General features: G+C 41.0%; 1 protein-coding gene and 1 long non-coding RNA gene across 2 annotated transcripts; one reads left to right on the top strand and one right to left on the bottom strand.

Moving 5' to 3' along the window:
- Positions 1–7,324: 7,324 nt before the first annotated feature.
- On the bottom strand, positions 7,325–14,102 carry MLANA (melan-A; the record flags this gene model as incomplete). The annotated part of the gene is made up of 4 exons (XM_081321124.1): positions 7,325–7,393; positions 10,198–10,302; positions 12,318–12,414; positions 14,029–14,102. The coding sequence occupies 4 exons, from the start codon at positions 14,100–14,102 to the stop codon at positions 7,325–7,327; spliced, it is 345 nt and encodes a 114-aa protein (XP_081177250.1).
- On the top strand, positions 12,370–15,188 carry LOC308664120. Its single transcript, XR_014025607.1, has 3 exons — positions 12,370–12,479; positions 13,064–13,219; positions 14,958–15,188. It is a non-coding gene; the product is annotated as an uncharacterized lncRNA (long non-coding RNA).
- Positions 15,189–15,291: the final 103 nt, after the last annotated feature.

Below are 15,291 nucleotides of genomic sequence, written 5' to 3'. Positions count from 1 at the left end.
CAGAAATGGGGGCACTGTGGTTAACACAGATCTATCATAGTACATGCTTTTCAAACACTCATTAAGATTATTTAATTTTGCCTTTAAGATTATGTAATCTCATAATGCCATAACAATATATAAAAATCTTAAAAGTGTACTTTTTACAAACAAGGAACTTAAGATTTTCCTACCAGAGAGGACATGAAGTGAACCTTAGAATATAATATCTCAGATTCATATGTGATTTTATATATATAGTAGATCTGGCTGATTCCATAAGGTAGAAGGGTATATAGATTTATTTATTTATTTATTTAATTCCATTTATATCCCGCCCTTCTCCGAAGACTCAGGGCGGCTTACAAGCTTAGCAGATCTTGAACCTTCTTTCCAGAAGCCTTCTGAAGCTTCACCCTGGTTTACCTCCTGATTTGGAATAGCATCTTGGGAGTTCCAGTTGCCCCACTTGTTTCCTGGGGTACTTCTAATGCCTCCTTAAGTAACACCAGCTGCCTGCAATTAGTGCAGGTTCGCATCCCACCAGGCTCAAGGTTGACTCAGCCTTCCATCCTTCCGAGGTAGGTAAAATGAGGACCCAGATTGTTGGGGGCAATAAGCTGACTTTGTAATAATGCCGCTTGGGGGGGGGGCGAAAGCCCTAATAAGCAGGCGTATACATAGAATGAAGGCTATTGCTAAGCACATTGATTTGTGCTTTAAATTGTAAGCCGCCCTGAGTCTTCAGAGAAGGGCGGGATATAAATGGGATTAAAAATAATAATAATAATCCTGGTATATGAAAGAGATAGCCTCTTATGCCCCAGGCTGTCTTTCTGAAAATTAAATAGTAATGCCCCCTCCCAAAAGAGGGAATGATATATTGTAATCCTATGATCATATCGCTAAAAAGATTTAAGACTATTTTTCTTTGGCATGTATGGCAGATGTGGTTACTTATTCTGAATTGATAATAACATTCTTTGTGACTGTTTCTTTGCAGTTTCTTTACAAATAACTAGGAGTCAGATGAGACAAATCTATGGTGTCTTTTTCTCAAAAATAAACTGGTGCCCAGTAAATGATAACTAATCCTTTATTTCCTAATGCAATTTTCCAGATTTGTTGCCTAAAATTTTTGCTAGCTGTAGAGGACATTGTAACCTGTTGCTCATTTGCTGAAAGTGACCCATTTTAGATTACTTAAGAGAGCACAACAGGGAGAGAGTTAATACAGTGGAGTATTATGCTCCCATTTCAAATCCTCTATGGTAATTTTAAAATAATGAAAAGGTTATGAATCTCCTATAATATAACCAGTTAGATCTTTCATCAAACAGGTCTTCATCAAACAGTTCAGTTACCCCTAAATATATAACAGATGACAACTGTCTAAATGTTGAGCTCCGGATGGCTCCCGACCTTCGCTCTTTTCGCCGCGACCTGAAGACTTGGCTATTTGAACTTGCCGGCCTGGACTGAGGGACTGGGATTTTAGATCTTAAATTTTAAAAATTTTAAATTTTAGAATGTGTTTTATTGTTTAGGGCTATTTGGTTTAATTTCATTTTAATTTTTGTATATTATGTGTTGTTCATAGTGTTTTAATTGCCCTGTACACCGCCCCGAGTCCCTTGGGAGAGGGGCGGTATATAAATCCAAATAAATAAAATAAAATAAATAAATAAATATGAATTAAAATTGCCAGATTTAGATGCAAAATTAAATCATACGTATTTAATAAAGATATTTTTAAAATTTATATACCGCTTTTTAAAAAGCCCCTAACTGGCGTATGTGTCATGCAACAGCAATATGACACCAGTGCAAAATAACATGGAATACAGAACAAGAAAATACCATCTGCACAGAAAGTTCATTGATCTGAAAGTGCTGAGAAATATGGAGACAAAGGAAAACAATGTTGTCATCTGACCCGTAAAGGGTCCCCTCACCTACCTTTCTCACATAAGGGTGTGAGTTAGTGGGAATCTAATTGCTTAAAGACAAAACGATAATAGCAGACCTTTTTACTGCAGAAAAACCTGAACAGTCTAAAACAGGGGTCTTCAAACTTGGCCCTTTTAGGACTTGTGGACTTCAACTCCCAGAATTCCTCAGCCAGCATGCCAAGTTTGAAGACCCCTGATCTAGAAGATAAAGAGCATATTTTTAGCAGCTTCTCCAAAATCCTTTCAACAAATAAAATGCAAATGATTGTTTCAGGAGACTTAATACCTGATTAATTGTACTAATTCTTTCATATTAATATTTGATTTGTTTTCCATTTCATTTTTAGGAACATATCAATATTTTGTTGTGAATTATTCTGAATAGGGTTACTATTGATAGTAAATTACATAATACCCTCAACCAAAGGTTTTCTCCTAGCTATTTTTTCTTGCAATATTGCCCCAAAGGAAAAAGGTAAGTAAGAAGACATTCTGAGAACAAAATGTAAGGATCATTAAAAGTTTTTGCACCCTAAAGAACTACTTCCATACCCTGAAAGTGATTCTGTGCCCATTTTATACCAGACTGAATGGGAATGAAGATAGACTATAATTTCAGATCTTATTTTTATTTATTTATTTATTTAATTAATTAAATAAATTTTTATACCGCCCTTCTCCCGAAGGACTCAGGGCGGTGAACAGGGCATATCATAAAACTACAAAAATACAAAAGTTAAAAAAGAATTAAATTATTGCCCACAGTAAAAACAATAAAAAATATATATAAATATTAAAACCCTAAATAATTCCCCATCAGGCCAGGCCAGCTTGTTCAAATAAATGGGTCTTTAACCCGCGCCGGAAGGAGCGGAGATCCGGTGCCATCCGGAGCTCAACCGGCAGCTGATTCCACAAAGCCGGAGCGCCCACAGAGAAGGCCCTCCCCCTGGGGGCCACCAGCCGACACTCTCTGACTGGAGGCACCCTGAGGAGGCCCTCTCTGTGGGAACGCACGGGGCGGAGGGGAGTCGACGCCGGCAGCAGGTGGTCCCCGAGGTATTCCGGACCCATGCCATGTAAGGACTTAAAAACCATCACTAAGACCTTGAACCTCACCCGGAAGACAACTGGTAACCAATGCAGCTCGCGGAGCAAAGGTGTAACATGGGAGTACCAGGAAACTCCCAAGACAACTCTCGCGGCCGCATTCTGTACCAGTTGGAGCCTCCGAGTGGTCTTCAAGGGAAGCCCCATGTAGAGAGCATTGCAATAGTCAAGACGAGAGGTCACGAGCGCATGAGTGACCGTACACAGGGCATCCCGGTCTAGATAGGGCCGCAACTGCCGCACCAGGCGAACCTGTGCGAAAGCCCCCCTAGTCACGGCTACTACATGATCTTCTAAGGTAAGCCGTGCATCTAGGAGGACTCCCAAGTTGCGAGCCCTATCTACGGGGGGTAAAGACTAGCAAAATTAAAAGCTATTGAGTATATATAGGCACTATCAGATGACAAGTTTTAAATACACAGAAAGTTGTACTGAACACTTTAATATAATGTCTAATATATAAAATTGCCTCAGATTGAATTTAACTCCTGGTAATTCTTGCAGTTTTCTTGGCATAAGGTAGAAGTGATTTTTCATTGTGTTCTCCCAAGGAAATTTTTATTCATTTTCCCAGTTTAGCTCATAACTCTGGATTTTCCAAGTGGTCTCCACAATCCTGAGGAACTTTCTAGATCAGCCAAGGTTAGCTAACTTCCCTTGTTGTTTATGGAGATTCTCAGTCAACCAGGTCATGACTGTCCCAAAGGTGCTTTTTCTGTCTTCAAAGAAAAACAATAAAGTCTGGTTGCCTCTTGAAAAAGCACCTTTAGGATTCCCTTTTTTTAAGCATTGCTATGGATTTCAACCCCTTCATGGATTACTGCCTTGTCGTGGCGAAGGGGCTTGCGTAATTCAATGAAGCTATGAGCTATGCCGTGCAGGGCCACCCAAGACGGAAAGGTCATAGCAGAGAGTTCTGACAAAATGTGATCCACTGGAGAAGGAAATGGCAAACCACTCCAGTATCTTTGCCATGAAAACCCTATGGACAGTACTAAAAGGCAAAACGATATGACGCTGGAAGATGAGCCCCTCAGGTCGGAAGGCGTCCAATATGCTACTGGGGAAGAGCAGAGGACTAGTACTAGTAGCGCCAGAAAGAATGAAGCGACTGGGCCAAAGCCGAAAGGACGCTCAGCTGTGGATATGTCTGGTGGTGAAAGGAAAGTCCGATGCTGTAAAGATTTTTTCTCCATAGGAACCTGGAATGTAAGATCCATGAATCAAGGAAAGCTGGACGTGGTCAAACAAGAGATGACAAGACTGAACATCGACATCTTAGGTATCAGCGAACTAAAATGGACAGGAATGGGTAAATTTAATTCAGATGACCATCAGGTATACTACTGCGGGCAAGAATCCCTCAGAAGAAATGGAGTAGCCTTCATAGTCAATAAAAAAATAGGAAAAGCAATACTGGGATACAATCCTCAAAATGACAGAATGATCTCAGTTCGAATCCAAGGCAAACCATTCAATATCACAGTAGTCCAAGTCTATGCCCCAACCACCAGTGCTGAAGAGGATGAAATTGACCGGTTCTATGAAGCCCTACAGCACCTTATAGAACTAACACCCAAAAATGATGTCCTTATCATCATGGGGGATTGGAATGCTAAAGTAGGAAGCCAAAAGATAACGGGAATAACAGGCAAGTTTGGCCTTGGAGTACAAAATGAAGCAGGGCACAGGCTGATAGAATTTTGTCAAGAGAATACGATGGTCATAGCAAACACTCTTTTCCAACAACCCAAGAGACGGCTTTACACATGGACATCACCAGACAGTCAACACAGAAATCAGATTGACTATATGCTCTGCAGCCAAAGATGGAGAAGCTCTATACAGTCAGTAAAAACAAGACCAGGAGCTGACTGTGGCTCAGACCATGAGCTTCTTGTTGCAAAGGTTAGGCTTAAATTAAAGAAACTAGGGAAAAGCGCTAGGCCAGTCAGGTATGAATTAAATCATATCCCTGTTGAATATACAGTAGAGGTGACAAATAGATTTAAGGAATTAGATCTGATAGAATGCCTGAAGAACTATGGACAGAGGTTCGCAACATTGTACAACAGGTAGCAACCAAAACCATCCCAAAGAAAAAGAAATGCAAGAAAGCAAAATGGCTGTCTGAGGAAGCTTTGCAAATAGCTGAGGAAAGGAGGGAAGCGAAAGGCAAGGGAGAAAAAGAAAGATACGCCCAATTAAATGCAGAATTCCAAAGAATAGCTAGAAGAGATAAGAATGCCTTCTTAAATGAACAATGCAAAGAAATAGAAGAAAACAATAGAATAGGGAGGACCAGAGATCTTTTCAAGAAAATTGGAGAGATGAAAGGAACGTTTCATGCAAAAATGGGCATGATAAAGGACCAAAATGGCAGGGACCTAACAGAGGCAGAAGAGATTAAGAAGAGGTGGCAAAATTACACAGAAGAACTATACAAGAATGAGCTTAACGTCCCTGATAATCACAATGAGGTGGTCACTGACCTCGAGCCAGACATCCTAGAATGTGAAGTGAAGTGGGCCTTAGAAAAGCTGAGCAACAACAAAGCTAGTGGAGGTGACAGTATTCCAGCTGAGCTATTCAAAATCTTAAAAGACGATGCAGTAAAAGTGCTACACTCAATTTGCCAGCAAATTTGGAAAACTGAACAGTGGCCACAGGATTGGAAAAGATCAGTTTACATTCCAATTCCAAAGAAAGGCAGTGCCAAAGAATGTTCAAACTATCGCACCATTGCACTCATTTCTCATGCTAGTAAAGTCATGCTTAAAATCCTACAAGCTAGACTCCAGCAGTATGTGGATCGAGAACTACCAGAAGTACAGGCAGGATTTCGAAGAGGCAGAGGAACTAGAGATCAAATTGCTAACATACGCTGGATCATGGAGAAAGCTAGAGAGTTCCAGAAAAACATCTACTTCTGCTTCATTGACTATGTTAAAGCCTTTGATTGTGTGGATCATAACAAACTCTGGCAAGTCCTTAAAAAGATGGGCATACCAGACCATCTTATTTGTCTCTTGAGAAATCTATATTCGGGCCAAGAAGCAACAGTGAGAACTGGACACGGAACCACTGATTGGTTCAAAATTGGGAAAGGAGTCCGGCAAGGCTGTATACTGTCGCCTTGCCTATTTAACTTATATGCAGAGCACATCATGAGAAAGGCAGGGCTAGATGAATCAAAAGTTGGAATTAAGATTGCCGGAAGAAACATCAACAACCTAAGATATGCAGATGATACCACTCTAATGGCAGAAAGTGAAGAAGAACTAAAGAGCCTCTTGTTGCGAGTGAAGAAGGAGAGTGCAAAACTTGGGTTGAAACTAAACATTAAGAAAACCAAGATCATGGCATCTGGCCCTCTCAATTCCTGGCAAATAGATGGGGAAGAAATGGAGGTAGTGACAGATTTTATTTTCCTGGGCTCCAAGATCACTGCAGATGGGGACTGTAGCCAAGAAATTAAAAGACGCTTGCTCCTTGGGAGGAAAGCCATGGCAAATCTAGACAGCACACTAAAAAGCAGAGACATCACCCTGTCAACAAAAGTGTGTATAGTCAAGGCTATGGTCTTCCCAGTTGCAATGTATGGCAGTGAAAGCTGGACCATAAGAAAGGCTGAGCGCCAAAGAATTGAAGCCTTTGAACTCTGGTGCTGGAGAAGACTCCTGCGAGTCCCTTGGACTGCAAGGCGATCAAACCGGTCAGTCCTAGAGGAGATCAACCCTGACTGCTCTTTAGAAGGCCAGATCCTGAAGCTAAAACTCAAATACTTTGGCCACCTAATGAGAAGGAAGGACTCACTGGAGAAGAGCCTAATGCTGGGAAAGATTGAGGGCAATAGAAGAAGGGGATGACAGAGAATGAGGTGGCTGGATGGAGTCACTGAAGCAGTAGGTGTGAGCCTAGATGGACTCCAGAAGATGGTAGAGGACAGGAAGGCCTGGAGGAACATTGTCCATAGGGTCGCGATGGGTCGGACACGACTTCGCAACTAACAACAACAACAATGGATTTCAAGAAGACTGGTTTTTGTAAACTTTATTACATGTATAAAAATGAAATTATATGTTACTGTTAATCTTATATTGAATGAAGATACATAAAATGAAGATACATAGGCTATAGCTTCAACATCTTAGCCATTTCATGCAAAAGAGGACAGATTTTCTTAAGCAAGTATTTCCGAAAATATTCATATTAGCTTGCATTTTCCCTCCCAGATGCTTCTAGAAATTACTTAAAGTAAGCAAGCACTTGATTAATTCCTCCTATGGTGCATATGGTGGTGGCAACAGGCTGCTGGAGCTCTTGTCATAGGCTGGTGGAGCATCTGGCACCTGTGTCAATGAAAGTTGAGTAAGGGACAAGTTAATAATATGCAAAGAAAAATAAAGCTTCAAAATTCCCAATGCTAATATAAAAATGTTTCCAAATAATAATCCTCCACCATTATCAATTTCCAGAGGCACAACTGAGCTACCTTTTAGTAGTCAATATGTCAAGGAGTTATGCAAGTAATATATTATTGCATATATTTCATGATTCGTATTCATCAATTGTTGTAAGCATTCATTGTACGAAATAGTTTGTGTTCTGGATGGTAGCTGGAAGTGTGTGTGTGTGTGTGTGTGTGTGTGTGTGTGTGTATCTACCGTTGGTTGGTTTCTAATATAAAATTATGCTTCTCTGTTATTTAAGTTAAATATTTCATTGTTCAATAGTCAAACTTTAAATAAAACCCCTATGATTCCCAGGAATAATCTTCTACATAAGGAGTCCCCAACCCCCAGGCAACGGCCCGTTATCAGGCTGTGGCCTGTTTGAAACTGGGCCATGCAAGCATGTTCATGCACACGCAGCTCCACTTGCACAAGCGCCGGGTGCTCATGCTCACGCATGGAGTTCCATTTGTGTGAGTGGTAGGCGGGTGCACCTGCCACTTGAACAAATGGAGCTCCACGCATGAGCAAGCACACCTGCCACTCATATAGAACCATCCCCTCCCCCCCACCAGGCTGCCAAGCCAGAAAGGTCGCGGACTGCTGTTCTACAGAATAAACCAACAGTAGAAGTCACTAGTTGCCACAAGTCCCACATAAAACCATATTTATCGTCAGTAGAGCTAACAGTCCATTCTGGGACAATGATTTTCCTTTTCATGGGCCTTGGATAGTAGACTTCTGCTTGCGTAAAATAAACTTAAACCAACTACCAAGCAACAGAATGCCACTATGGTACAATCATAGAGACCCTGTCCAAATCTATCTCTTATCATTTAGAGGGCCTAAGCTACTAAGCTTTCCATTGGACAAACTGGATAAACTAGAGAAAATAATAAATTAATTGGATGCAATTGACAACAAAAAGACAGAAGCCCAGAAATCAATAGAATATTTCAAGGGCCCAAACTATCTTGTCACTGACCTCAAGGTGGCAGCTTAAGAAAAGGAATTTCAAAAATGAATTTAGTAACTACATAGCTGAATTAGAACAGTAGATAGCTGAATTAGAATTCAAAGATTTAACACAATTTCTTGTAGATTAAACAAACCCTATACATTTTGACTGACAATACAAGGATGTCTGACTTACTAACTACTTTTTAGTTTTGGCTACTTAGATAAATCTGTTTCTTTTTCCCATCCCGCCCTTCTCTTTCTCTTGTCCTGAAACCACTGTGAATATAGAAGACGACCGTGTGTGAATATTCTGAAAAGAAAACCCTCCATGGGGGGTCCTGCTTCCCCAAACAATCGCTACATTTCCCAATGCCCCAGAGGCACCCAAACACTTTTCGCTCAAACGGAGAACTGATGGAGACTGGAAGCTTCGAATGCTTGCAAATGGGGTACTTGGGAACAGAGGTCATCGCAGCCGCAACCGGGCAGGGCAGGCAATGACCGGAGCGGCTCTGCCACCATCACCACCGCTTCCCCCTTGGAGCTGCAAGTGGGAGGCAGTGCCCATCACCTTTAAGCCTGTCAAGGCTCCAGTCTGGGCACTTAGGGTTAAATAGTGTGCAGCTGGTGCTGGTGGGGCTGTCTTGGGGAGATTCTGGTGTTGCTGTTGCTGCTGCTGGACTGCCCCCTGCCACTGCCTCCCAAGCTCCACCTTTGCCCGCTGCCCAGCCAGACAATGCACTGGGGCGGTTGTGAGAAGGCTGGGGCTCATTAGCTTGCCTGCTGGGTAGGACCCGCCTCAGTGCCCGTACTAGGAATGGATGGTGCTTGGGAGGGGGGCAGTCTGCAAAGCAGGGGGTGGAGGAAAGGGGATGCCACCGTTGCTGCTGCTGGTGCCATGGAGAGGGTGCATAGAGGAGACCCTTGAGAACTTCACAGGAAAGTGAGTGCCGGCCTGGCCCCGGGGCATAGGAGATGCAGGTTGCAGGAATCAGGGTGCCTCATTGGGGAGCCAGAGGTGTCCGTGGAGCCCCTTCTTCTCTGGGGCTCTCCTGATGATGGGTCTGCTCAGGGCAGCCTGGAGGAAACTTCAAAGTGGCGCAGAGGGGAGCCGATGCCACTGCTACAAGGTGAGGCAGGGCAGGAGCCCGCATGGCTACCTGCCCACTCTGTCCCACCACAAGGTGAGATGAGGCAGGTAGCGAGGGGGCCCTGGCTGCAGGGGCCCTGAGGTGTACAGGTGGTGTGTGTGGATCTGCTCCATCCCTCCTACTTGCCTGGCCTCACTCGTAGCAGTGGCACCGGTGCGACACACACTCTTCTGCCCTTTTGCAGCAGCAAGCAACCAGATGGTGGGCCAGACTGGGTGGGCTCTTCATTAGGGCTTATTTTGGGGGTAGGACTTATATTAGGCACAAACGTAAAAATCAGGCTAGGGCTTATTTTTGGGATAGGTCTTATTTTCAGGGAAACATGGTATATATGTGTATTGCCTGCTAGGAGCAATGGATGCAGACAGAATTTTAATTTTATTATTATTATTATTATTATTATTATTATTATTATTATTATTATTATTATTATTATTATTATTATTATTATTATTATTATTACCAATCTATATCCAGCCCAAACTTCTCATTTTAGGACATGTATCTCTCCTAACTCTCTTTTCAAACTGACTATCTAACGTGTATCCTCCTGAAGCATTTATCAAAAGCAGTGATAAGCAATCGTCTTACCACATGAGTATAGCTGCTGGGGTAGTCGCGCAAAGGCAATTTGGAGTCACGGAAGGAGCTTCCGCCTGCTGAGTTGGACAGAGGGGCCAATCCAAAATTCTTACTCTTTGGCACAAAGACAAATAAACCAAAAGGCAGGGTATTAAGAAAACAAATAGAAAAGGAGAGACAAAAGGGTTGTTGAAATGCATGGAGGAAAACATATTGTAACATAAGGAGAACAGTTTAGGCCAGTGATGGCAAACCTTTTAGAGACCAAATGCCCAATCTGCAACCCAAAACCCACTTATTTATTGCAAAGTGCCAACACGGCAACTTAACCTGAGTACTGAAGTTTTAGTTTAGAAAAAAAACCAACTCCTACATTAACATCTTTTGTCCTGAAAGAAAAACACAATAACAAAGTTTTTAGTGATATAAAGAACTTTTTACTGAAAGGTAAAAGTTTGCATTTGGCATGCTTTTGAACAATTAATGTGATTTTTTGCTGTTGTATGCATGCTGATAATTTGTCTAACCTTGTCTCATATTTTGTAAGTTTGAGAGCAACGCGTGCAGCACTCAGGTCATCTGTTATCTATTTCAGGTGTCAGATTTCCTATAATTAAAAAACTGAAAACAGCTGGTCACAAGCATAAGATGATCCAAATAAAGTAAAGAAAGCAATCCCAAGTGCTTAATTTGACTTAAAATTATTTGGCAGAGAATTCCACACTTTTAAGGATTTCATTTTCAGAACTAACTGTGCTGTCCTTTGGCATCCTTTTTTCCCCACAGGATTGCTCTCAATAAGAGCGAGGCACACTTTGGCTCCATTTTTGCCAGGAAGGGGCTTGAGAAATGGCTTTTCCCTGCAAAAACTTAGCCAAAGAGCAAGGGGCGCGTGCCCACAGAGATGGCTCTGAGTGCCTCCCTCTGGCACGTGTGCCATAGGTTCGCCACCACTGGTTTAGGCTAAGTCTGGTTTTGCATGTGAGGCAAATATAAGATTGTCTACAATCCCAGTTGGAACATCCATTCAATTTCTCTTCTACTGTTTATTCTACATTAACATAAAGAGTCCTTGTGCCACATACAAAAGCAGATTCTCCTTTTTCTAGTCAAATGTTGTCAGACTATAACTCCTAAAATGACTTTAAATTGTGGCTGATGAATTCTTGGGACTTTCATGTGTAAGAAGAAAGATGGGCTTTAAATTTACTAATTTTTTAGAAACGCTTTTCAGCAAGAAGGGATAATACATTCCTGATTATGTTAATGCAAAATGGTTAACTTTTCCATGGCTATTGAGTAACTCAACTCATAGCTGCATTTATGCTCAGGCTCAGCATCATGGCTGTGGATCAAATGTTTCCAACCTGAAGGCCTGTGGTTCAATTCTCTTTAAAATTTGGGTGAAGCTCTCAGAGAGCCATTCAAATTTACCAGCAAACTATAATTTTTCATATTACAGCAGCAAGAAAGTATTGAGTATATTGAAGTAATTGTCATTTCAATATATTCTTAATTAAATCAGATTTGATTTGTGACTGAATCTAATTTGTTATACCATTCCAGACACTGGCTTCCAATTTGCTTCCAGGTGCAGTTCAAAGTACTGGTTATCATTCACAAATTCCTATGTGGGATGGGGCCAGCAGATTTAAGAGACTGCCTTATTCCCACAGTTCCTATCAATTCCATCAGGTTGACTAGAGGAGCATGCTCCACACACACACACACACACACACACACACACACACACACACACACAAATATAACACAAATGGACCATTCACCATGTGCGTGTGTAACTTTAAACATGCTCTCCACAAAAATCAATCAAGTTTCATGCTAACTGAGCTACCCATCTTGTCCAAATGTAGCAAACAAGATTGTGACTGACCCAGTTAAGCGCATTGTATGAATGTAATTACAAAAAGTTTCTTAAACAGCTCCAGAGTGTAATTCCTTTGGCAATGATCCGCTTACAGAATATTTTTATGTATCAAGGAAAAATAGAAACATCAGACGGTATGGATTCTAAGCAGACTTGAGTCTAGCGTATTTTGTAGAAAGTAAAAAGTGTTCAAACAGGTGGGTCTAATGAATAATGCAATAAGAAGGCAGTTTATCCTTACCAAAAGCCTTGTGTAACCACTGTGCCTTTTACAACACCAACAGCCAAGAATCAGTAAAACTGCAAGAAGAACTATTAGAATTGCAATACCTGCAGCCCTGTGAAAAAGACAAATAGATCTAATTCCTGCTAAGGATCTGAATAACTACTCTATGTTTCAAAGGTACATGCAGGGAAAAAGTGACCTCATACCTTACAAAAGATAGCTTTATCATTTAATTGGACATAGCATAACAGTTGTTATTAATAAATGCATAGTTTTATAAGGAATGTATTAATATTCAAAGGAATTCACAGAAATTTCATTTATCTATGAAAAAATATATGCAGAAACTCGTCGACAGTTAGGAGCAAAGGAATAAAGATGGACTTTTGATTATTGCAATTGGTTCATGGAACTGCAATTGGTCCATGCATGGAACTCAAGTATCTTTATAAATGTGAAATTCTTGTCAGTGTTTCATATAACATGCTAAGGTATTATGTAGTTAGGACTAGTGCAACATTCAAAGACCAACCATGCGTTAAATTGTAGTTAATAATTACAAATTTAATCTTAATTACAAACCATCATCTGTCATAGATTTATTATTTCCTGGTCCAATGTATCAATCACAGTTAGGGGGTGTTAATTTGTGATTAATTCCATGTTCTGTCCTTCAAAGATAGAGACTGGAAGCTGAAGCAACCCCCGACTGAAATTCCTCTAGCTGTGATATCTCTATTAATCTGTCTATAACTCTACAGCAGGGGTGTCAAACTGCCAACCTGTGGGCCGGGACGCGTCATCAGGAAACCGCGCCCACCCCATTGCCGTCAATGGAGAAAAAGCTCCAATACGTCGTGCGACATCACGTGACGTCATGAGTTTAACATGTCTGCTCTACAGGAAGGTGTGAAAAGGTGTGTGACAAGGTGTGGAGGGAAACTCAGCCTGTGTCTGGGAGTTCTGGTCTTGATCAGACTATTGTATTAGTTTATTGTACTGTATTATATTATCTATTATAATATTGTATATTCTGTTATTGTATTTTTGTTGTACATGCTGTTAATTGCCAATGAGATGGTATATAAATTATATGCATACCTATTTATTTTATTAAATAGAATTATTTATCAACTATTAAAAAAAATCAGGAAATGTGTACCAGTGCCTTGGTAGGCCAGATCAAGAAATCAACCTTACAGGAAGGCTGAAACTACCTTAATTGAGAATCTTGCAAATCTGATTGTGCTGTAGCCCCTCTCCTTTCTTATATTCTTGTGAATTAGGAAAGTGGCTTACAAATGCTGTCAGCCTGTTGTGGGCTTAAGACATGTTTTTCCCTCTGTTAGCTTTGGTAACAGAGCTCACATATCTCTATCAGGCTCTTCTTTCTTACTCTCTACAACCAACTAACCACTATAAAATAGCCTGTAATCCTACACAAATGTGGTTAACAGTTAGTTGTATTTCCTGGTGCTGAAATGCTGGGTAAGTGGCTTACCCCTAGTTAGTTCATAGTACAATCTAGCATAAACTTTGCTATATATTTTCAATCCCACAACAAGGTGGGTAGCCATTGTTAAATGCCTCTGCAATTCCACAAGTGAACCATATGTAGTCCCAGAGAGTCAAAAAGAAGAAAAGCACTCACTTCTGTTGCCCTTTCCCCAAATGAAAAGCACATATTTCAAACTGATTTTAAAAAAAAATCTTCCCAAATGCTTACTCTTCTGCAGAAAGAGAAGTATACCCCTTCCCTCTACCAAAGTTGCCGTCTAGGTAATGCTCTCCCCTAGGCATCTTGCTTTCTTCAGGTCCCACCTAAAAAAAAACAAATAGAGCAATGCCTAGTCTGTACAATCTATTTCCATAAGGTTTTTGAAATGAAATGCAAAAATACAGTGTTACTTTTGAGCAGCATGAACAGTGTTTTGATGTAACTAGAGCACAAGGATCATCATGCCATGTTCTCATCCTCAACCTTTTGAGGCAATCTCTTTAGATGTTTCTGTTTAAAAGTATTGTTTTCCTCCTTTTCACCAACAACCTTTTATTAGGGTTATGATCTAGCAGGCTTTATCAATGTCGTGGTTGGTGCTGTGGTCAGGAGTGGGAATGGTATAAGGCAGTGGTAGTGAACCTATGGCATGTGTGCCAGAGGCGGCACTCAGAGCCCTCTCTGTGGGCACGCACACCGACGCCGCCAGTAGCTTGCACAGGTCCGTTAGGCCAATGCCGCTGCCTGGAGCGGCAGCCCTGCCCAACACAAAGGAGATTAAGCGGCCGGCTAGCAAGCTTGAGTAGAGGTGGTAGAGCTACTTCAGGCTTTTGCTCCTCTTCATTTCCAGTTGCTTGAGAATGGTTCATGGTAATTTTGCCTTGAATCTTAGGAGAAATGAGAGACACAGCTTCCACAGAAAGATCTCCGCCCATCATCTCTGCCCGGTGCTTTCTGAAGTGCTCGTTAGATCTTGTGCAGACTCCTCATAAAGACGGCTTCTGTGCTTTTGAAAAAGCATTATACTGCACACTCTTGTTTAGAGAATGCTAATTTGATTCTGCCCAGAAGGCTGTTTTCATTTTGAAAAAAGAAAAAGCTATGTGATAATTAGCTTGTTCATACAAACAAGGATTGATTTTGTTCATATATTTCAGAGAGGTGACACATAGAACATATGATCTGCACACTGAATGCAACAATTCAATTAAAAATGAAACAGTTCACAGAAGAATGTGAAAGGCCTTTACTTACCGAGAAAACTGGTGGGCAGCAGCTCCCAATCAATTCAAGCTTGCTGGACAAAGGCTTTCTACTCAGTATCAGAAAGACAAACACAAGACTATAGGTTGGATCTTGCAAATATGTTTTGCTGTCAAGAGCAGATTACTCAGTTTCTGATGGTACCTGAATTTAAAACCCCTTTTATTGATAAACTGAAGATAACAGATATAACAGATAAAAGGATTTCAGATCTTATGAGTAAAGCTT

This window comes from Vipera berus, assembly GCF_964194415.1.
Source record: "Vipera berus genome assembly, chromosome: 2".
NCBI classification, from domain to species: domain Eukaryota; kingdom Metazoa; phylum Chordata; class Lepidosauria; order Squamata; family Viperidae; genus Vipera; species Vipera berus.
The sequence above is the reverse complement of the archived record's forward strand: the minus strand, read 5'-3'. Positions and strand labels throughout refer to the sequence as shown.